This window comes from Bison bison, unplaced genomic scaffold, assembly GCF_000754665.1.
Source record: "Bison bison bison isolate TAMUID 2011002044 unplaced genomic scaffold, Bison_UMD1.0 scf7180017864491, whole genome shotgun sequence".
Taxonomy (NCBI): Eukaryota; Metazoa; Chordata; class Mammalia; order Artiodactyla; family Bovidae; genus Bison; species Bison bison.
Window position 1 is genome coordinate 2866873 of NW_011495050.1, and position 22624 is coordinate 2889496.

General features: G+C 39.3%; 1 protein-coding gene across 1 annotated transcript in view; it reads left to right on the forward strand.

The window, feature by feature from the left end:
* Positions 1 to 22624, forward strand: part of TNFRSF11B (tumor necrosis factor receptor superfamily, member 11b) — a 28242-nt gene continuing 5618 nt past the window's right edge. Inside the window, exons 1-2 of the mRNA XM_010863416.1 lie at positions 1 to 215; positions 18529 to 18898. Coding sequence (XP_010861718.1) covers positions 186 to 215; positions 18529 to 18898 — 400 coding nt within the window. The 5' untranslated portion in view covers positions 1 to 185. The remainder of the gene's footprint in view (positions 216 to 18528; positions 18899 to 22624) is intronic.

Consider the following 22624-nt stretch of genomic DNA (forward strand, 5'->3'; position numbering starts at 1 on the left):
GGTTCCTAAAAAAGAAAGGTGCAAAGTTTGGTCCAGATAGGGAATGAATGATCAAAGCCCAGCCGATACTTCCTGTTGCCGGGACACTATATATAAAGTGATGAGTGCACGGGCAGCCGAGACGCACCGTAGCGCTCGCCCCGCAGCCGCCGCCTCCGAGCGCCTGAGGTTTCCCGGGGACCGCAATGAACAAGTTGCTGTGCTGCGCGCTCGTGGTAAGTTCCTGGCCCGGGACGCCGGCAGCGGTGCTCTGCGCGCCCGCGGAGGCTCCTCGCCTCCTGGTCTCCCGACCTGCCCGCCTGTTGATGGGGACAAAGCTCAACTTGCTCCCTTTCCCAGGAGAGATCTGGGGTCAGGTTGGAACAGGAGACCTCTTTCAAGCTGATTGTGCTTCTCCTAGGGTGTCCCTTTACACTGGAAAGTTCCTGCTGGGTTTATGAAGAAGAGCTCCTGACCATTTTTATTGGAATGATTTTTTTATACATTTTATTTATTGGCTTTCTTCATCTCAGATGGCTCCATACCATCTTTGCTTAACTTGGGCATCCTTATTATTATTATTAGCGGTAATAATAGTATCAAAGTAATTTGAGAGATTATTCTTAATGCTAAGAATAATAATTCTTAAAACTACTGTAATTAGAATAAAAGTTGGATGCAGTGAATATGACATCATTAGTGTCATAATAAGTGGCTTATTTGCCACTTAAGCAAATATTATAGGAAATTTTGAATAATTGGCACCAGAGAAAAGATCATACACACACACATATTTCTTATTGTGCAATTTAAAATTTTAATAACATTCTATTATTAAAATGGGACATTTCAATTTCAATGTAATGTGGAAAATACTAGTGAGATAATGTTAATTGGGTTACAAAATAGATTTAAATAATTGAGGTTCTGCACTCAATAGGGCTAAAAGTTATTTTAAATTTGGAAAAAGAAAGGAAATTTGGAAAAGAAAGGAATGTCTGTAATTTTTAGCTTCTTTTACTTAAATTTACATTTTGACCAATCAAGTTAATAAGATTTCTATGTAGATTATTCTGTGACCAATGACTTATTTCCTTTGAAACTAAAATGTAGACTGCATTGAGATATGAATCAGACATTCATGAAAGGACAGGAAAATCCATATTTAAGCCACATATGTGTTTTGAAAGTTGTTGCAGTAACTGCTTGAATGTGAATGTCCAACCCACTAAGAGTGAATGGAAGGCTAGCAAGTCCTCCAATTAGATCTTGGGATACACACACATGAATAAGTAAATAAACAGCAAAGTCACTAAAGGAAAGGTAGATTAATAAGAGGTCACACTTAAGCAAGCTAATCTTACGTATAGGTACTATGTATACATATATGTGTATAAATATATTTGTATATATGTGGGTATATATTATATATATATAATATAATTTCACTAATACGGAGAACTTTTAAAAAAGTGAACCCTTATTTAAAAAGGACACATATAAAGAACTGCACAAATCATAAGAACCTAATTAAGTTTCCGAAAGTGAATACTTGTAAGCCAGCACCCAGCTCAGACACCATCACATTACCAGCACCCCAGAAGCTTCCTGAGCTTCCTCTTATCACCACGACAGTCATGGCCAGAGGAATCAACATTCTGACTTATAATGCCATCCATGAGTAAATGAACTTTATGTACTTTTTTGTGTCTGGCTGCTATCACTTAAGGTTCTACTGTGAGATCATCTCCAGTATTGGATGTACAAATGCCCATCCATTTCAGTGCTGTATAATATTCCATTACATGGCTATACCACAAATGACTTAATCATTCTAGGTTTTGGCTAGTATAAATAATTCTGCTATTAATATGGGGACACTTTTTTTCTTCCTAGGCTTTTGTATGCTGTCAAAGATTTGATTAATAATAAACATATTATCAGTAACTTTTAAATTTCATTATTTCCATTAAATAATATGTATATCTAATAATGGGCTTCCCTGGTGGCTCAGATGGTAAAGAATCTGTGTGCAATGCAGGAGACCTGGTTTTGATCCCTGGGTCAGGAAGATCCCCTGGAGAAAGGAATGGCTACCCACTCACTCCAGTATTCTAAGTGTTCCAAAATAATAAGTAGACAAATGTTTTGATATCTGGTCTGTATAAGGATGTAGATACGTATGTAGATAATACGATCTGAAGATGTTATAGCATTATCAAAAGAGAAACCTTTTATTGTGTCTTGAACCTAGTAAATACTTCAAATAGGAATGTGCTCCCTTTCCCTTCTGTAGCTTCTGAGATTGATTTTATTTTATAAATAAGTGAGAAAAGATACTTTGCAGTTACATATGAAGAGTCCAGATGCCCTTTCATAAACACCAAGAGGTAGTGCTAAGAACTGGAAGCATTACAGCTATTTAGTCCTTTGTACCAGGCAGGCCACTGGATACGAGACACAGAATGGAAAACATGGACACCATTTCTGTCCTCATGGACCACACAGCAAAACGGAGAAGGCAGATACTAGAATGTCTAAATGAGAATAACAAAAGGGGAAGTACGAGGTGACTTGGGAATATAAAAGATCCTGCCTTCCAAGACCTTATAAAGGCAGCTGCTGTGCAGTGGTTATGAGTTTGGTTATTTGGGATCAAAATTCAAAATTCAAATACCAGTATTTTACTTGATAAAAGATGGTGGGCAATTTATATCTCTCTTGTGTTTTAGTTTTCTGTAAAATAGAGATAATAATATGCACACGTGCAAGATAACCACACATAATATAGAGTTCCTATTCCACAGTAACACTAGCTTCTAGTCGACATTCTAGACCCAAGTGAATTATGTAAACAAAGTGCTGATGATGCTCAGAGATGGGGGAGAGATGGCCACCAACTATTACCTTGCAGGAGCAATAGAATGTTTATTATTCTCATTATACATTCCAAATGTTTCTTATTTGGAGATAAAATCAAGGCGTCCTGAATTTAAGAAGTGGAAGAAGATAAAATTGTGAGGCAAACTAGAATTCTAGATTCTTTTTGTGACAGCAGAGGATATGCTGGTAGGTAAGCATGAGAGGGTGTGGTCATTAGGACTAATGCCATAGTCGTGGGCTTTCTGAAATGCTCACTCATGTAGTTAGAGACCTGCTCTGCAAGGTGAGGTGGTGACATCACCAAGTCACTTCTTTCATGGTTGCTCAAGGAGCCTCCTGATGCTTTGGGAACATCCTAGTCTAGTCTTAGATTTTCACTGGTGGCTGAAACTTCCCATCAAGGAGCTCCAGAACTAGCCACTGACCTTCTCAAAGCGAAGGTCTAAATTAATGTTAAGATGCTAGGACTTGGGGTGGGGGATGGGGTGAAGCATTAGGAGGTAGTAAATTTTTTTTTTCGGGACAACTGCCTGATACATTGGTCCTCCTTATGTTTATTTTGGTTTCCTTGCCCTCCCCCAGTGGTTGAGTATATCTGTCTAGCCTTTTTGTTTGTTTGTTTAAGAGAATGATAACTTGAAGTTTCTAGGAGAATCTAATATACACTCCGCAGCAGTCCTGTACTTCTGTCTCTAGCAACCTCTCTGGCCTCTATCACCCATGAACCCTCAGCACAATTCCTAATTTCTATCTGGCCTTTAATTTTACTTCTTAGGTTAAAACCAATCTTAGGTTGTCAGATTCCACTGGTCAGGGAAGAAGGCGTTCTGTGACAGATGTTTTATCTACATAGTTTAGAAGGAGAGGTATATCAGAGTCTCTCAAAGGGGCACTAAACACACTCAAATATTCTTGTCCTCCTATCCACTCACTTGCCAGCTGGGTCTTGCTCTAAGCAACCCTCAGCCTCCCTGCCTGCATGTTCCCTTTCCATGAAGGCTTTCTGTGAGAAGCATTACCTTCAGTATCTCATTGACCAGAAGTACTTCATTCAACCTGAGTCTTTTCTTTGCAGCCCAGGAAAAAAAGGACAGTGAAGTATATTGCAGAGAAAGAGTACTTTCATTAAAAAAAATTATGTTTACATTATTCAAAGTCTTGCCTAATGACGCCTGGCTGCCCCTGATGTTTTTACTATGGAGCAGAGATGCCAACATATTCGGTGTATCTGTGTATCTTACCTTGTGGAGCAGTAGTTCTCCATCAGATCAGACTTCTTCCATGTGCTTATTAAATAAATCCTTTGTAACAACTCCCTTGGAGAAGGCAATGGCACCCCACTCCAGTACTCTTGCCTGGAAAATCCCATGGATGGAGGAGCCTGGTAGGCTGCAGTCCATGGGGTCGCGAAGAGTCGACTGAGCGACTTCACTTTCACTTTTCACTTTCATGCATTGGAGAAGGAAATGGCAACCCACTCCAGTGTTCTTGCCTGGACAATCCCAGGGACGGGGGAGCCTGGTGGGCTGCCATCTGTGGGGTCACACAGAGTTGGACACGACTGAAGGGACTTAGCAGCAGCAGCAACTCCCTGGCTCTCCTGAAATGAAATTGAGAGTGCTTATATTTTTACCTACATACAGAATTTTTTCAAATCAATATACTGGCATAACTATACTATGAAGGAGAAATAAAAAGAAAATGACTTATAATGAAATAAGCTTCACTAGAAGATTTAATGAAGTAATGATACATTAGCATCTTTATGTAGAACTGTCATGAACAGACCATGAGAAACAGATGAGAGCACGTGGGGTTCAAAACCATGATTGGCGTTGGCTTTGGGCTGTGATTTTTTGAAATGGTGAACAAATCTCGCTAAAGTTTTAAACAAAATACAACCCTCTTTCAGGCTTCCCAGATAGCACTAGTGGTAAAGAACCCGCCTGCCAATGCAGGAGACTAAGAGATGCGGGTTCGATCCCTGGGTTGGGAAGATCCCCTGGAGGAGGGCATGGCAATCCACTCTAGTATTCTTACCTGGAGAATCCCCATGGATACAGGAGCCTGGCAAAGTACAGTCCATAGAGTGGCAAAGAGTCGTAGATGACTGAAGCGACTTAGCATGCATGCATGCACAACCCTCTATCAAATTTTATGTTGTTAAATTCCTTGAAAATTCAATAGGCATAAAAATCTTACAACACACACACATAGGTCTACATATGTGTGTGTGTATATATATACACACATATATATGTATGTGTGTGTGTGTGCTCAGTCACTCAGTTGTGTGCGACCCCATGGACTTTAGCCCACCAGGCTCCTCTGTCCATGGAATTTTCCAGGCAAGAGTACTAGAGTGGGTTGCCATTTCATACTTCAGAGGATCTTCTCGACCCAGGAATCAAATCCACTCTTCTTGCTTCTCCTGCATGGACAGGTGGATTCTTTACCACTGTGCCACCTGGGAAGCCCATATGTGTGCATATATATACACATATGTGTGTGTGTGTATATATATATACACACATACACACACGTGTGTTTATATTATATACACATATGTATATATATACGTGTGTTTGTGTATATATATATATGGAGTTTGAATCCAGGCTCATATAATGATAAATATTTTTTTTTAGCTTAGATCACTTATACCATCATCAGTAGGACATTTGACAGTGTGTGTGGGATTTCCCTGGTGGTCTGGTAGTGAAGACTCTGTGCTTCCAACACAGGGGTAGAAAGTTCAGTCCTTGATCGGGGAACTAAGATCCCATATGCCACATGGCACAGCCAAGAAAAAGAAAGTGTGTGGAATATGGGGTTATTCTTGGTCACTGGGGCATCTAGCAGCACACAGAAATTGTGACAAGAGAAAATCCCACACAAATTTCCAGAACTTCTAGGGGATAGTACGACCCCTGTGGTAAACAAAATATGAACTCTTTGCAAACAGAGATTTTTTCCCAATTCATATTTATAGCCTCCAGGTCTCCACAGTGCCTGACACTAAATGTGTGTTTGCTGAGTCAAAGGAGCTACGATGAGATTTGCTGGGGTGTTTGTATAATGTACCAGCAGTTTCCATGGATATTCCAACAAAATGTAGCTTACTGTCAGAGATTTCACATGCTCATGTCAGCTTTGATCTCTTTCAAAATACAAATATAATGCCCTACCCACCTGACCAGTATTTTTCCTACTTATTTTTGTCCATTTCTACTGTGAAGGTACAATACCTTCATGGAGGTCCATTCTTAAGAGAGCAACAACAATGAACCAGACTTATATACTGACCCTTGCAGGTGCTACCTAACTGAATCCCCTTTCTGACCTTCCCATCGATGTTCATTTTTTGGTTTGATAAATGTGATACATTCTTAAAATATCCTAATGGAGATGTCAAATAGGCATTTGGATTCAAAAAGTTCAGAGAAGCCTGGACTGGAGATCAGAAAATCTGGGTCATGAGCAGAGAACAGGTTTTGAAAGCCATAGGAAAGGAGGATTTCACAGGGCAAGAGAGGAGGGCAGGACACAGCCCCAGAGTGCATTTCTGATACTGATAGGTTTAAAAAAAATGCACATATGAACAGTACTAGCAGCCATGTTTAGAAAAGAAAACAAAAATCAAAATAAAACTTCACAACCCACAAGAGCAGGAACTAGTCAATCGGAAATCCTAGCAACATCTGTAAACTATCCATGCAAGAAGAAGGAGTGAGGTATAGCCAACTTGAAATACACATGGTATTTTTATGTGACATGTAATTAGTTTTAGGAACTCACTACCACAGAATATTTATTTTGGGGTAACTAGCATAGAAAGTCTAAAAAAAGAATTCTTTTAGACAGTTGTAAGGGATAAGAATAGTGTTACAACACATTAGGTAAGAAGCTGTGTGGTACCCACTCCCTCTCACATTTACCTGGCCTTGCTAAATGAATGTTCCAAAGGCCAGAACAGTCTACAGACACACTAAAATGGTTTCTTTCAACTACAAGGTGACATAACTTCCCAGGTGCTTGGGTAGTTTTTTTCAAGCCCAGTTTCTCAGAAGCACCTGAATCAGCCAGACCATAAATGGATAGAGGATACAGGAGGAAATGCATGTCATTTCTGGAGCCCTTCTAAAAAAGTAATGTGCTCCCAAAAGTTCTGATTTATTACTTTCCTATTGAGATTTTTTTTTTTAAATCCACCTCTTTTTATCATAGTTTTAATACAGTGAAAAACATTAATTTCCTAGAAGCATCTTCTATAAAATTAAAAAGAGTAGCCTTAGGATTCTTCACCTCCATTTAGTCTGTACCTTGGAAGCATTTTCTATAACAGCCTCTTAAATAATCAACTATAAAACAGGAAAATCAGTGTCAAGATGAATATAGATTTAAAAGACAGTAATTCATCTAAGCTTTGTGACTGCCTTTGGTAAATTCAGTTTTCGTCTCTGGCCTTTGATCCCTAAACCTCTATTGCCATGTAATATTACTTTCTTGTTCAAAAACGTATTTTATTCTTAGAAAATATGGATATCAAGGCCCTATTCTTAAATTCCCTCTGGCATTCATACCACCATCATCACCACCAACAGAAGTAATTTAGGAAGTCATCTGTGAGGTGTAATGATAGTAAGACCTCCGCAACAGCAGTCAAGAAGCAAGAGACCTTATTCCTCAGTTTTGCCTTAGACTCTGAGGTCCAGTCTGTGACTTCATTTCTCTGGGTCTTTGCTCACCTTTAAAATAGGTGTGTTGTACCACATGATATCTGGAAGCTCTGCTATAATTTTATACTTTTGGCTCATCCCCCTGGGCCTCTCATGGTGTCCCATGCCAGAGCAAACCCAGCCCCAAACTATTGCCTGGCCTCTGCCAGTAGGCTGCAGGCACTGAAGCAGTTTGCACAGTGGGGAAAAAAAAAAAAAATTACGTTTTTGTCATTAAAAATAAATTAAAATGTTTTATTATATATTGATACTATTTAAAATGCCAGACATACAAAAATCAAATGGACTTAGTTATCTATGAAAAAAAGCATACTAAAGAAAAATTTTTTAAATCTACTTTGTTGCAATTGTCAAAGTTCCTTGTGCCCAACTGGTTTCATTGATAAGAAATTCTGTTTAAGTGAAGGAGATCAAAAGAGGAAGCAGCTTTTTGAAATGTCACCTACTTTTAAGCAGTAAGAATTCTGTGTTTTAGGATCAGATTATTCTTTTAAGCTAAAAACTATTTTTTTTTAAAATTCGGAAACAAGACCTTTTTGTCTTTAGCTAGCATAGAAGCCATTAATGTGCATATTTTCATATCCTACTTAGAAGCCCTATTCCCTCAGGACTTACTAAAGAGATGTAATTATGGTCACCAGCAATCTCTTTAGCCTCTTTGAGCAGAGTTTTCTTTGAATTTGTATTCACAAGGAAGCATTTCACCTTCAGGTGAAATAAGCATGTTAATGGGTAGATTGGCATGACCATTAATACTGTGCTGGAATACTACATTGGGCTTCCCTGGTGGCTAGATGGTAAAGAATCTGCCTGGAATGGGGGAGACCTGGGTTTGATTCCTGGGTCAGGAAGATGCCCTGGAGAATGAATACTACGTGGGCTGAGAGACAGAATCCTCTGTTCCCACACTCTGTTTGCTGTCTCTTAATAGCCAGTAAAAGGGGAAAAAATCAACTAGATTGTGCTAAAATAATGGGTCAACTACAAAGTATGAGTGATGTTTACTGAACAATGATGTAGCTATTCCTGCTGTTTGTAAGCCTTCTCCCTTGTCCTACCTTCCAGAAACATGGTAACATTGTACCTTCCAGCTTTCTCCGGTGAGGAAGGAGGTGGATGTGATAGTTCTGGCAGATTTGTGAGTTTAAATGATACAAGTCACTTGTACATTAGAGCACCTCATTGCCTATATATGACTCCCAACATTTTCTTTCCCAGCAAACCAACCTTGTTCCAGATATTAATTTTTATAAGATCCTAGGTCCTGGACAGAGAGGACAATGCTAACAGCCTTCATTTTCACAAAAACCCTCTGATGCAGAGACTGGAATCTGTTTTACAGGCAAGGAAATTAAGGTTCAGAGAAGTGAAGTAATTTTCCCTACGGTGACCTAGCTGAGGATTTTTTTTTTTTTCTCTCTCTCTAATAGGAGCTGAAATCTAGCAGTGGAGTCCAGTGAAAAATACTCACAAAGCAGAGGAAAGCCTCTGAGTTCCTTCAACCAGAGTTCTTTTCTCTGCTGGAGATACAAACGTCCTAGGATGGGACTCAGAGTCATATCCTTGGGCAAAGTGATCCCAGTGGATTTTTTAAATGCTTTTTTCACCTGCTCCTTCAGCTAGAGGAGGCCACTGTTGTTTTTCTTTCCTGATGAAATTAAATATCCCAGCTTCCTTACCGGACTTGAGTTCTAAGTCCAGACCCTTCAGGATAGAGAACATGAGGCAAACACTTTATAGTTTAGCTCCTTTATTAGAAACAGCAATCCTAGGGAAGCAGGGGCTAGCAAAAGAAGAGTAAGCAAAAAAGGAAGACAAATTTAAGCGGGTGCTTGACTGACTGAGAAGCTGCTGTTTTGTATAAAGTACAACAGACTGCTCAGTCTCACAGGACCATCTTCTAGAGAAGTTGTGTGAACTACTGCATTTCAGGACAGAAGAGCGAGGAATTTATTCACTAGGATAAATGATGTAAATGATAGATAGATAGATGCATAGATATAGGATGAGGTGGCATGGATGGCTGTATGGACAGATGGACAAAATATAGATCTTCCAGAATTTTACATTGTGTCATAGGTGATCACTTAAATGCCTGTCTCCTTCCTAACACTGCAGGTCCCTAGCGAGAAGAGTCAATTGTTAAAGGCTTAGGTTCAGACAGGATTAGGTTTGAATCCTATCTTCAATGTATACTAGCTCTGTGACTTTTGAGCAATCACTCAACTTCTTTGAGGCTCCGTTTCTTCATCTATAAAATGGGGATTAATACTATCATCTCAGAGGTGATTGGAGGGGTAGATGACAAGTGAAGTATAGAACTTACTATGTCATGATGTTATAATATACTATGCTATTATTATTCACCATGTCATCCAGTACTTCCAAAAGGATGTTTCACATTGTTGTAGGCACATGATAAACATCTACATGTTTAAGTCACATCCTGTTTTATTCTATTTCCATTTCTAGTTTCTATTTCATTTCCTAACCACCATGGCTGTTCTTTTCTAAATTTCTCTCTCCAGATGCCCTTAACCATATATTGATTGGGCTTCAATCTAAATCATCACCAGCCAGAGTAATTCATAAGATGATGTGAACAAGGAATTATCTTCAAAGAAAGGTAGAAATAAAATGGGACTTAATAATTGATGTTCAAAAATATCAACATACTAAAATGTATTGCCAATTCTGAGTCCAAAGTGCCAGGAACTTTGTAGCTGGAAAATTCTAGGGATGTCACCCTTGTGCTTGTCTGGTGGGCTTGAATGGATATAATTAAAAGGAAAATTGTGGCCAGCTCTGTTGTTGAGTTGAAATTTTCAAAATGGATGTTATATCCCAAATCTGGTGATTATGACCCAGCAATTCACCTGCAATGCAGGAGACACAGGAGACATGAATTCAATCTCTGGGTCAGGAAGATCCTGTGGAGAATTAAATGGCAACCCACTCCAGTATTCTTGCCTGAAAAATCCCATGGACAGAGGAGCCTGATGGGCTACAGTCCAGGAGATTGCAAACGGTTGGACACAACTGAATGAATGACTAAACAAATAAGCAAAGAGAAGAAATTAAGATCTGAGATTCAAAATGCGGGAGATGTCCACACATCTGCCTTGGAAAGTTTGACGTGTTTACTTGCATCACAAGTTCTTAGAGATTTTTCTCATTTATTTGTTAATCTAGCAAATGTTAATTATCTGTAAAACTCTGAAGCAGCAAAAGCACCAGAAGCAAATCTGCTCTGACAATTCTTGTAGATTCCAGACATAAACAAGGTACTGCTAATTAATTCTAAAAGCCTCCAAACAAACAACTAAAGGGAAAGTTCTTGAAGGGAACAACAACAAAACGCATTTAACGTTAAGTTTTACCTAGAGACAGTTCTTCAGCCTCACGGGAAGCAAAGAGTGTAAAGTCTGGCCCAGCGATTCATCTAATAAATCATAATTGTTCCTGTTTCCTTTCTCCTGTTTATGTAGCAAAAGCTGTTGGCAGCACATCAGTTCCTAATCGATGAATAGATTTAATGCATTTGCTCTGCATCCTTACCTAGAGACCTCATCCTGGCTGTTCTGGAAATGATTAAGCAGTGGCAGACCCTCAGGTAGAGAAATGGAAGCAGCAGATAAACCTCTCAAATGAGCCACCTGCTTTTCCCACATTTACCTTCAAAATAGAAGCTAAATACAAACAGAATGATCCATGCAAAATGCCAAGCAAAATGAAAGATGCTTAAAAAAAAAAAAAAAAAAACTTCCTTTAGGCAAATTTTGTCATCACTATCATTTTACAGATAAGAAAGTTACAGATTTTGTGCTTGTCCTTGAAAACGCATCCTTTACCTGGAGGCTCTGTATGTGTCTATAGAATCACCAGCAATCCTAATTATACCTAGTAGGTATTCAATATCTACTGGATTGAATAAAATTAAAATATATATTGGATACCTGCTGTGTATAAGACACCATGAAAAAAGCAGGGAATGTGTCAGTCACTCAATCATGTCCAACTCTTTGTGACCCCATGGACTGTAGCCTGCCAGTCTCCTCTGTCCATGGGATTCTCCAGACAAGAATGCTGGAGTGGGTAGCCATTCCCTTCTCTAGGGCACTTTCTGATCCAGGGATTGAATCCAGGTCTATTGCGTGACAGACTGATTCTTTACCCTATGAGCCACCAGGGAAGCCCATAAGACCTTATGCATGCTGCTTGCTAAGTCGCATCAGTCGTGTCTGACTCTTTGCAACTGTAACCCTCCAGGCTCCTCTGTCCATGGGGTTCTCTAGGCAAGAATAATGGAGTGGTGGCCATGCCCTCCTCCAGGGAATCTTCCCAACCCAGGGGTTGAACCCACATCTCTTACAACTCCTGCATTGGCAGGCAGGTTATTTACCACTAGCGCCACCTGGGAAGCCTGTAAGACAACCACGCTAAACATTTAAGGTATATGGAAACAAATCCTTTTCTATCTGAGCCCTTTAATCAAATCTGTGGAACTGCCTTTTGACCAAGTCAATGATACAAGTTGGGAAGATACTGGAACTGATTTTAAAAACGAGTCAGAGATGCTTTTTCTGAAAACAACTTAAGAATAGGATAAATAACTGACTGGGGCACATTTTAGGTTTGTGACTTCCTACTGAACAAGAGACTTCAAAATGTCTCCAAAAATGAATCTGATTCAAAATGTTCCCCATTTCCCACCTCCTGTGTAATTAGCATATGTAGTCATGACTCATTCTTGTCTGGAATCTTATTCTTTACCAAGTTTATTTGTGTCCCTTTACTCCATTGAAAACAATTGTATAGGAATAGATGAAATAAGAATTATCTCTTTTTAGAGCTAAGATAATGGCCAAGGGTTATTAAGCTGGTGGTTGAACTGAATTTGGAACCCTAATATGCAGGTTCCCAGCAAAGAGATCTGGTTAGTTCATATCAATCTAATGGATCTAAACCCTGTACATTTTTCATATCTTATTATTCATCATCCATTTAGCATTTTTCTTGAAACTTTCTGTAAAATCCCTACTCTTTTTTTCCTTCTTTTTTTTTCATCTCATCTTGCAAATGTTTGTAAAGTCCCAAAGGTTATATTTTAACATTTTTTTATGTATAAAATCCCTGGGTAATGCCATGCTACTTCTCTGTTTCTGGAACCATTTATGTGCTCATAACCCTGTGCTAAGTCACTTCAGTCGTGTCCAACTCTTTGCAACCCCATGGACTGTAGCCTACCAGGCTCCTCTGCCCATGGGATTCTCTAGGCAAGAATACTGGAGAGGGTTGCCATGCCCTCCTCCAGGGGATCTTCCTGACCCAGGGATTGAACTTGCATCTCTTTAAATCTGTGTCTTTAGCTGCATTTCTATCCTGAATACCTGATACATATATTTAAGTGTCTACTCGACATCATCACTTGAGTCTCATTGTTGGAGGACCCAGAACCAAATTCATTGTCTTCCTCCATAACTGCCTCTTTCTCCTGCTGTCAGTAATTAACAGCAACACCACATACCTAATAGTCATAATTCATGGGCACGTCCTCCTTTACTCTTTCTAGTACCTCCCTCCACGGGCAATTAGCTAACATATATCTATCTTTTCTCTCCTCCTTACTACTACCTCATTTCAGCTTCTCATTTCTGATCTGTTTCTCTATTGAGTCTTTTCTTGATCCTTTTTTTACTTTTGTTTTCCCTCTCATTGTTTTGCAGTGATTTGTGACTTTTTACACCAACAGAGGCTTTTGGATGAATTCTTATAGGAAATAGGAACATTAACTTCCTTGGCTGTATTGTTCAGCAATATTTCCTGAGCATAGTAATTGTCTCAATAAGTGTTTGCTGAATGAATGAATAAATAAATAATTTAAGGATTGGAAGAAATAGGGAAGAGGCCACTATACCAGGTGTATGCTTAATTGCTTAGTCATGTCCGACTCTGCTATCCCATGGACTGCAGCCCTCCAGGCTTTTCTGTTCATGGGATTCTCCAGGCAAGAATACTGGAGTGGGTTGTCATGCCCTCCTCCAGAGGATCTTCCCAACCCAGGGATCGAACCCAGATCTCCTGCATCGCAGGTGAATTCTTTACTGTCTGAGCCTCCAGGGAAGCCCCATTATACCATAAGACTATAGAAAGTTAAATAAGCTAACCTTCATAGCAAAAGAGTTTTTTTTTTTTTTTAAATAAGCTTTGTAGTTTATACTACAAGAGATCTTTAGGAAACTCACTGTGGTATATATTCTGAATGTTTCTTTTCTTGGCTAAGATGAATTGTAAAATATCATGGTTTCCAAATTGACCAGAAGTTTAGCTAACTCTGGTAGTCCTCAAATAGTTCTTTGCGGCAAAGATCATGACGAGGGATCACAAAAGGAACTCCCAAACCAAGTAGTTATTTCAAGCTTTGTGTGGGCTCCTTTTAATGAATTTTCCATAAACGGAAACCCACTGGGTCACTCGTGGTTCTTCATACCGGAGAATAAGCGCAGCAGCAGGGGACTGACTGCATTGCATCACGCAAAAGTAAACTTGATGGAGAAAGTATATTCCTGTATCCTTTAAGCAGCAAATACCGGTAGTCAGCTATACTGAAATCACGTGTCATCTAAGACATTTCCATATCAGTTACCTTGGACAGGTGCTAGTCTTAGCACAAAGAAAGAAACACCATCCATTCATGTGGACTTAAGGAAGGCACTGGGTGATCTCACTTCTATAATCTCCTAACACTATGCTCTTGAGTCTGAATGAAAAACTAGCATGTTAGGGCTATGCAATGTTAAAGGATTTGGTCAAAATATACTATTCTATGGCACATGCTCTGGGTTTTAATTCTGCTTCCACTAATTACTGTGACCTGGACTGGTTCCTCATTTACTTTTGTACTTTTGTAGCTGGTGGACAGATATAGAGTGGGAAGAGGAAGAAAGAAAAACTGGAGAGAAAATTCCATTTTAATGTTTATCATTATCACATGTAAAATAGACAGCCAGTGGAAATTTGCTGTGTGACACAGGGAGCTCAACCCAGTGCTCTGTGACAACATAGAGGGGTAGGATGGGGAGGGAAATGGGAGGGAGGTTTAGGAGGGAGGGGTCATATGTATACCTGTGGCTGATTCATGTTGATGTACAGCAGAAAACAACACAATATTGTAAATCAATTATCCTCCAATTTAAAAAAAAGTTAAGCATGAAAAAGCAGCTTCTTTTATAGGAAACTATAATATAGGACACTCTTATATAGGACACTTCAGGCTTCTGCAGAGACACCTATGCACAAGTCCTAGCTTTTGCAGATATTCATCAGTATTTATTCACTTCACACAAAAATTACTTTTGTACTCTTCTTAGACTTTAAATGTTATCAGCTGGCAAAGGACACAGAGCCAGTGTTAAGATGGACTGTCCTCCTTTGGCATATTTTTCATTGCTTTTCTAGAAAATGCAGAAGAAAGAAAGGGGATTGAGATGAAGAGGTTTATTAATTTTGCCAATCCTCTGTCAAGAATTGGTTCCAGAAATTCCATGCGGGAATTGAGGCTAACCAGAGATGGAGAGCTAAGCATCTAATTTTGGCCACACAGAGCTCTGTCTTTTTACCAAAGTGGAAAATTTTCAAGTAAATCAGAGGCCCATAGAATTTGCTGAAAACAAGTCTGCAGTTCTTTAAGGCTTTCCAATTTTTAAAAATATATATGATAATTCCATGTGGTAGCCTAGGGGAAATGATCTTCACTATTATATAATTGCTCTCTAATCCTTAAGTCAACCTAATTTATTAATTTTTTTTCTCTGTGGATTCCTTTCACCTCAGCTTCCCTGTATTTTGAAGAAATGGCAACTAATTTCTTAAGCATGGTTTCAGAAAACCAACAGTGTCATGTCCAATTGCCTAGAAAAATACAAATTGCATCAGTATTCTCGGTCAGATCTTGTATTTGTGTGGCTGCTTCTAGTGAGGAACACATGCACCATCTGTGGGGTTTTCCCATTTCATCCTCATCTCTTCTTGGTAAGAGAGAAAAGAGTCAGCTAATGGGTAAATGAGCTGCGTTGTCATGGGAAGGGCAGGATGATGGGAAATCAGGCAGGTTTAAGTCTCAGGACTGCCAGCCCTACCAGGATGGGGCTCACTCAGCCACAGTAAGCAAGACAAATGTGTCCCTGTGGACCTCTGAGCTGGGCCTCTTGAAAAAACAGAACCCTCAAAAGTGGCTTTTCAGGAAATCAAAAGTGAACATCAAGACATAAAAAAATAAAAACATTTCTCATTGCTTTCATGTGTCTTTGCAAGTTGCATCAGGAATACTTCGTTCCCTAGCGTTGAGGATGTTAGAAATAATTCAGCCAAACCCACACAAAGGGCCTTTCAGAAATATAGTACAATATTATTAGAATGACCTGGCGCAGGGGGCTGCCTCCGGGCGAGGAGGTGGGGTGGGCGCCTGGGCCGGGGCTGTGACGTCAGGTGCGCGCGTGGCTCGGGCTGCGCATAGAAAATTAAAAAAAAAAAAAAAAAAAGAATGACCAAGTAGCAACAAAGTTAGTTCATCTTGCTTCATTTCCTTCAAAAGACTGATCGTTATCTGTAAGTATTTATTCCTTCACTTCTCTGTCTTCTCGCTAGACTGTGAGCAGTCTGAAGAGCATCCTTGTTTTGTGGGTCACCATATGCTAAGACCTTCTACAATGCCTGGTACACAGTGGGTGGTCAAGAGACATATGTTGAATGAATAGATTTCTGAAAGATACAGACCAAACCAGAGCTTTCACTCATTACTGGTCCATTTCTTTCTTCTACTGTTGACCCACTTTATCTTAGCCAATAAAAAGCCCCAGGGGAATTCAAGAACATCCTTTTCCCCAAAACCATTGGGTCATGAGAGTGTCTTGAAAATATCAAGGCAGCCCCAATTTTCCACTGTAGTCTATCTTTTGTTGGTTAGCGGTCCTTTACATTATAGCACTCTGAAAACTGCTCTCAGTTAAAAGGTCTGTGGCCCTAGGGAAGATATTTTATTCAATTCTGGTTTATCAGCTCATATTAGGTCCAAACTGCCTAGTTGCTAGTCATATCCCAATAAGAAATGAGGGCATGTGTATATGCATGCTCAGTTGTGTTCCACTCTTTACGACCCCATGGACTGTAGCCCACCAGGCTCCTCTGTCCATGGAATTTTCCAGGCAAGAATAGTTGAATGGGTTGCCATTTCCTTCTCCAGGGGATCTTTCCAACCCAGGGATCAAACCCGCATCTCTTGCATCTCCTGTACTGGTAGGTGGATTCTATTGCTTATTAAAATGCCCAAATGCTTATGAAAAAGGCCTTTCTTAACCTCTGTCATTCCTCATTCAACAAGGAGTGCTGTTTTCCTAGCTTGGCACACTTTCCTCCAGGTCAAAGGGTTTCTGTGAGATTTGCTGAGTTCTGCAAAGAAGAGAGTTTAGAAAAAATTATTGTGTTTAGCCTGTTGCTTCCCAAAAGTCTGAAAATAGTCAGTGTTGATCCCTGTACCAAAAACAAACAATAAAAGCCAAACAAACAACCCCTACACAGAAACAACACTTTTTCTCTTAATTAGTGTGAAGAACTACTTCAGTGTTCCCTTGAAGACCTTTTGAGATCTAGAATACAAGACAGAATACTCATTTGGAGCCACCTTCACAAGCAGGATTCTGGCCCACACAACTCTCTCTCTACTATGCACACACCTCTTTGGCCATTATGGATAGAAACTTCTGAAACCCTGCCTACTCCCTCAAGTTTTCCCCAATTAACCTCAAGAGAGGTGATCATTTCATTTTCTAGACATCAGTCACCTATAAGATTCAAGACTACACTGATATTCTGGAGGAAATATCAGTCTTAAAATTTTAATAGTTTTCCAGCAGATTACCAGCTGCACAAAGATTATATCTTCTCATCAGCGTATTTCTGGCAAGCATGCAATACATATCTGCTTCATGAGTGAATGAATGACCAGAGTGAGTATAATCACCAACTGTTTACATACATGTGAAATCATTACATCTTAGAACAGGAAAACTGAAAGAAAAATATCTGATCTTAAATATACTCCTGTGACCATCACCCCATAATAAAGATTGTAATTTCTCCACCTTCCCCTCCATATTTCCAATCTTTTACTTGCTCACTTTTTTACAACATTCATCTTCTAACACATAATTTATGTATAATTTGTTATTAAAATAAAGTCCATAAGATAGAGTTTGTTGACTATTTTATTCACTCCTGTATCCCAAATACCCAGAACAGAGCCTGGTACATAACTACCAACAAGTGAATAAGTGAAATAATATTTATTGTATATGGGTTCTACAGATGGGAATCATTGCAGGACATTTTTAAATCCTCAGTCCCATCTGAGGATTTAAAATTCAAAATTTTAAATTTAAAATTCACGTCTGTAGAATCAGAATTTTTAGGAATATAAATTCCAGGAATCTACATTTTTATCAAGGAGTCTAGGGATCCTGGTATAGCTATCCTGAGAATCTAGTTCACCTAACTCACTAGTTCACCCAACTCACTAATCTAATGATTATCCTAAAACCCAAGGAGATAAAGTATTACTCAAGGCACACAGGCTATTTAGCGGTGCATCTAAGTGTAATAATTTCTACTTTGATGAGCTTTCCACTCCAGCTATCTATGAGCTATGTTTTCCTAATATACTTTGCTGGTACTGCCATCATGGTCTTGGAGATTAATCTACTTAGAGGCAAGAGTTATGGCTTCTGAACTTGTTTTCTGTGGTCCTAGCTCCGCAGGCAGGAACAGCATGAGGTTCCAGGTAGTAAAGGACTCTGAGGTTAATGATGCTTTTGCACAGAAGAATCACCCCATTTCCATGCTAACATACCACTATTTCCCTTTCTTCTTCTAGTTCCTAGACATCTCCATTAAATGGACCACCCAGGAAACCTTTCCTCCAAAGTACCTTCATTATGACCCTGAGAGCTCTCGTCAGCTGATGTGTGACAAATGTCCTCCCGGCACCTTCCTGAAACAGCCCTGCACGGCAAGGCGGAAGACCGTGTGTGCCCCTTGTCCTGACCACTACTACACGGACACCTGGCACACCAGTGACGAGTGTCTGTACTGCAGCCCAGTGTGCAAGGAACTGCAGTATGTCAAGCAGGAGTGCAGTCGCACCCATAACCGCGTGTGTGAATGTGAGGAGGGGCGCTATCTGGAGCTGGAGTTCTGCTTGAAGCACAGGAGCTGTCCCCCTGGGTTCGGAGTGCTACACCCGGGTATGTACCAGCCAAGTTCATTAACATCACACAGAGTCAGGTAGTGGGGGAAGTTTAAGGGAACAAGTTGGTCCTGATGACATTACAGGATAGCAAATTACAAAGGTAATGGAATCTGCTAGGTATGTACTATGTGTCTGGATGGCTGCCAAAGAACCATTCCTCAGAGGAGCACTTTGCCACGACGGGCCAATTTAGTGACAAATCTCAAATGCAGCAAATCACTCTCTAATGAGATGTGTGATGGATTGCTCTTTCTTAAAGGGACACACTCTTAGTTGCACCATTCATAGCTGATCTATGTCTGTGTTTCACTTTGGCATGGACAGCCTCAGAGTGCAGTGCTTTTGGACAAACATCAGAAATGTTAATTGATACCAAGAGAGTAATTATGCTGATATTAATGAGGCTCTGGCGTGCAAACAGTGAGTAGTTATAATTAATTATATAAAAAGTGAGAATGGCTAGGGGAACTGCAGCTCATTATTAAAAATGAAGCTAGTTTTTCCTTTGGCAGGGGAGTTGAGTGTCTGGGAGGATAACGGCTATAGCAGCATCTCTTCTATGAAGCTGATTCTTTATCTTAGACAAAACAGACTGGCAAGCCAAGAGTAAGTACTTGTCTACAAACAAAGTACTTTCTCTTTTTGCATTTTGAAGAGCAGAGATTAAGGCCACTTTGCACTGAATTTTTTAAAGCTGCAATCCCCCTTTTTTTTTTTTTTTGCTACGTTCATGAAGTTTCAGTATCGTCTGCATGTTCTCCTGGCCTGGAAAAATTAAGAGTATTCACTCACTTTTCTGGAGGAAGCAGTATGGGTATAGATTCCAGTTATTCAATTTGAATCAGTGTTTCTCAGTCTCAGCACTACTAACTTTGGGGGCTGAATAATTCTCTTCGTGGGCAGCAGTCCTGTGCATTGTAGCATGTTCAGCAGCATCCCTGGTCTTTAGCCACTAAATGCTAAAATAGTACTCTTTCCACTAAAGTGTCCCCTGGATGGCCAAATCACCCCTAGTTGACAACCATGGGTTCAGAGCATGTGAATTACTTGTAACCATTTTGACTTTCAGAAGTTGCAATATAGAGTCTAAATTATTATCAACATTTTAGGTTTCTGGAGAAGGAAATGGCAACCCACTCCAGTATTCTTCCCTGGAAAATCCCATGGACAGAAGAGCCTGGTAGGCTGCAGTCCATGGGGTCACAAAGAGTCGGACACGAATTAAATATATTCAAAAACTGAACTATTAAGTGTCCTAAGTTCTGAATTTTATAAAATCAGTCACAGAGGGTGCAAATTGCATGACAGTTCCTTAAAATGCCTCTAGTATAAGTCTTTGAGGGAGAAATTGGTGACACTTCCTAATTTTTACTGGATGACAATTTGCGACTCAAAAGCTAACCCAAGTTGTAGAGGGAGAAGCCCATCCAACAGAAACAGATGCATTTAATTCCATTCAGTAATTTATATATGTAGGAAAATTCATTAAGCAGGGCATTGCAGTTTGGAAACTAGAAAGTTTTGAAAAATAATGGAAATAGTAAGAATTTTACTCATATAAGCATGAAAATCTGTTTGTAGAATGAAGTAAGCACGCAATCGAAGTCTTAGCACAAAGGTACACAGAGGTTTATTTATTTACTCACCTCTCTCTGCCTAAAATATAAAAGGCTTCCAGACCAAAGAGAAGGCAAGATTCTGCAGTTTTAGTCTAAAGAGTATTTAACATTCATTCTCTGTTGTTTTGAAGTCAGATTGCCTTGTCTTCAGATTTTACAGCTGACCCTTGAACAGCATAACATGGGTTTGAACCTCGTGGGTCCACTTCTATGCAAATTTTTTTCAATAATACTACAGTAATACCTGATCCCAGTTGTGTGAATCTGTGAATGCAGAACTCTGGCTATAGAAGGCTGACTATAAAGTTATAATGGGATTTTCCAATGCAAGGAGGTTGGGTCCTCTAACCCACCATTGTTCAAGGATCAACTGTAGTTAGTTCTATTAGTTGTATAATTCTTATATAATTGTTTATGCCTAGCATGGTGAATTCTCAACTGAAAAGCAAAATTCCTCTTGCCATTCTGTTTCACGTTTTGCCTACCAGATTATACTTTGGGTGTTTCTCTTGACATTAACAAGGCAAAATCATTTACTTAGATGGATACATCCTTTTATAAGAAGTTCTGTCAATCATGAGAGAGGGAAGCCCTTTACAGAAAGGTCATTACATAAAGCCTCCACATATATTAAGAAACTTTCCTTCTATAATTCTTGGATTCCTCTTGGTAAGGAACTTTAAAGGCTAAATTACCTGGAAGAGTGTCTTGTGCCTATGACCTTCTCATTGGAATGCAGAAGAACACCCAAGCCATCAACACGTATGTGAAGAATTAAAGATTCTTCTTTGTGCAGCTGACAAAGGGAGATTTGGATCCAGATGTCTAAGACCATTTATTCCCAGAATATTCACAATAAAATAATACCATGCAGTCCATGCCCAAATACCTCTGCTTATGATACTGTAGAATTTGGTGTGGAGTTGGATCCCCTTTAAGGAGAGGAGTATAGTAAGAAAATACTAAAAAAAAAAAGAGACCTCTTTGTAAGGTGGTTCCTAAGATAATGTCACTGCAACCCTGGAAATGGCATTTAGCATGTTAAAATTTCATGCTTGGTCTCCCCTTTTCTTTTTTTCTGCCACCTTTTTGTCATTTTTATTGGTCAATGCATTATCAAACCCTTTAGAAAAGAAAGAAGCCAGAGGTGAAAATAAAACCAAATTCACTGTGCTCTTTTTCCCTTTTTTGGTAGAGAATGCAATGAAATGGGAGGTTAAAAGTTTTAATAAATGAAGTTTATTAACTTTCTCTAACTTTCATTTGTTTCTTTAGTATTTGGTATCTTGTGTCAGCCAGAATTGCCCTGGAATAGCTACATTTGAACACTGGAGTCTAAATCTGTTCAACTAGCTTACACTAGATGGAGGTATTTTCATATGCAAATACACTATAATGTATGATCTACTCAGGCATAGAGTCAAGGGTTTTAAAGATGTTTATTTTTAATAGCATCTTGGGTTGTTGACTGGTTCAAGTTTTCCTGCCAATGATTTCCCCAAATTTATCAAGTATCTTTCCACCATGAAAGAAAATGCCCTTTCAGTCACCCTTGCCTGAAATTTTAACGACTGTGCCCTTTTTAAACTCAACAGTTTAAGCAAATGGTATATCATCTTCCATTTATTATGTAACTGCAGGCTTACGCTTAAGTCCACAGTTAACTTTATTGCCACCTTCAAAAGTTTATTATAATGTTGTAAATTTTTACTTCTTGGGGTTAGCACACTTACGAATTGCTTCACAATTAGGATTCAGAAAAGAAAGAACTTCCGTAGGAATCGATTGGGATTTAACGATGTGGCATACCACGGGTACTGATTTCAGAGAATGATATTACAGTGGTTACACAGCAGTTATTTTCATGATTTTCCAGGGATAATTGTGTGGAGAATATGGCTGACAACAAGATCTTCCTGACAACTTCAGCACAGGCAGGACTAATTGAATATCCTACCCTTCTTTTCTTCCCTCTCCCATTATGTGCTTTGTAGGTAACAACAGAACACATTTGTGTTTGTATTACAAGGAGGAAAGAATGCCTAAGGGGTTCACTGTAGAAGTTTTGTTCTGTCTAATGAAGTGAAAAATGAAAATGCCTG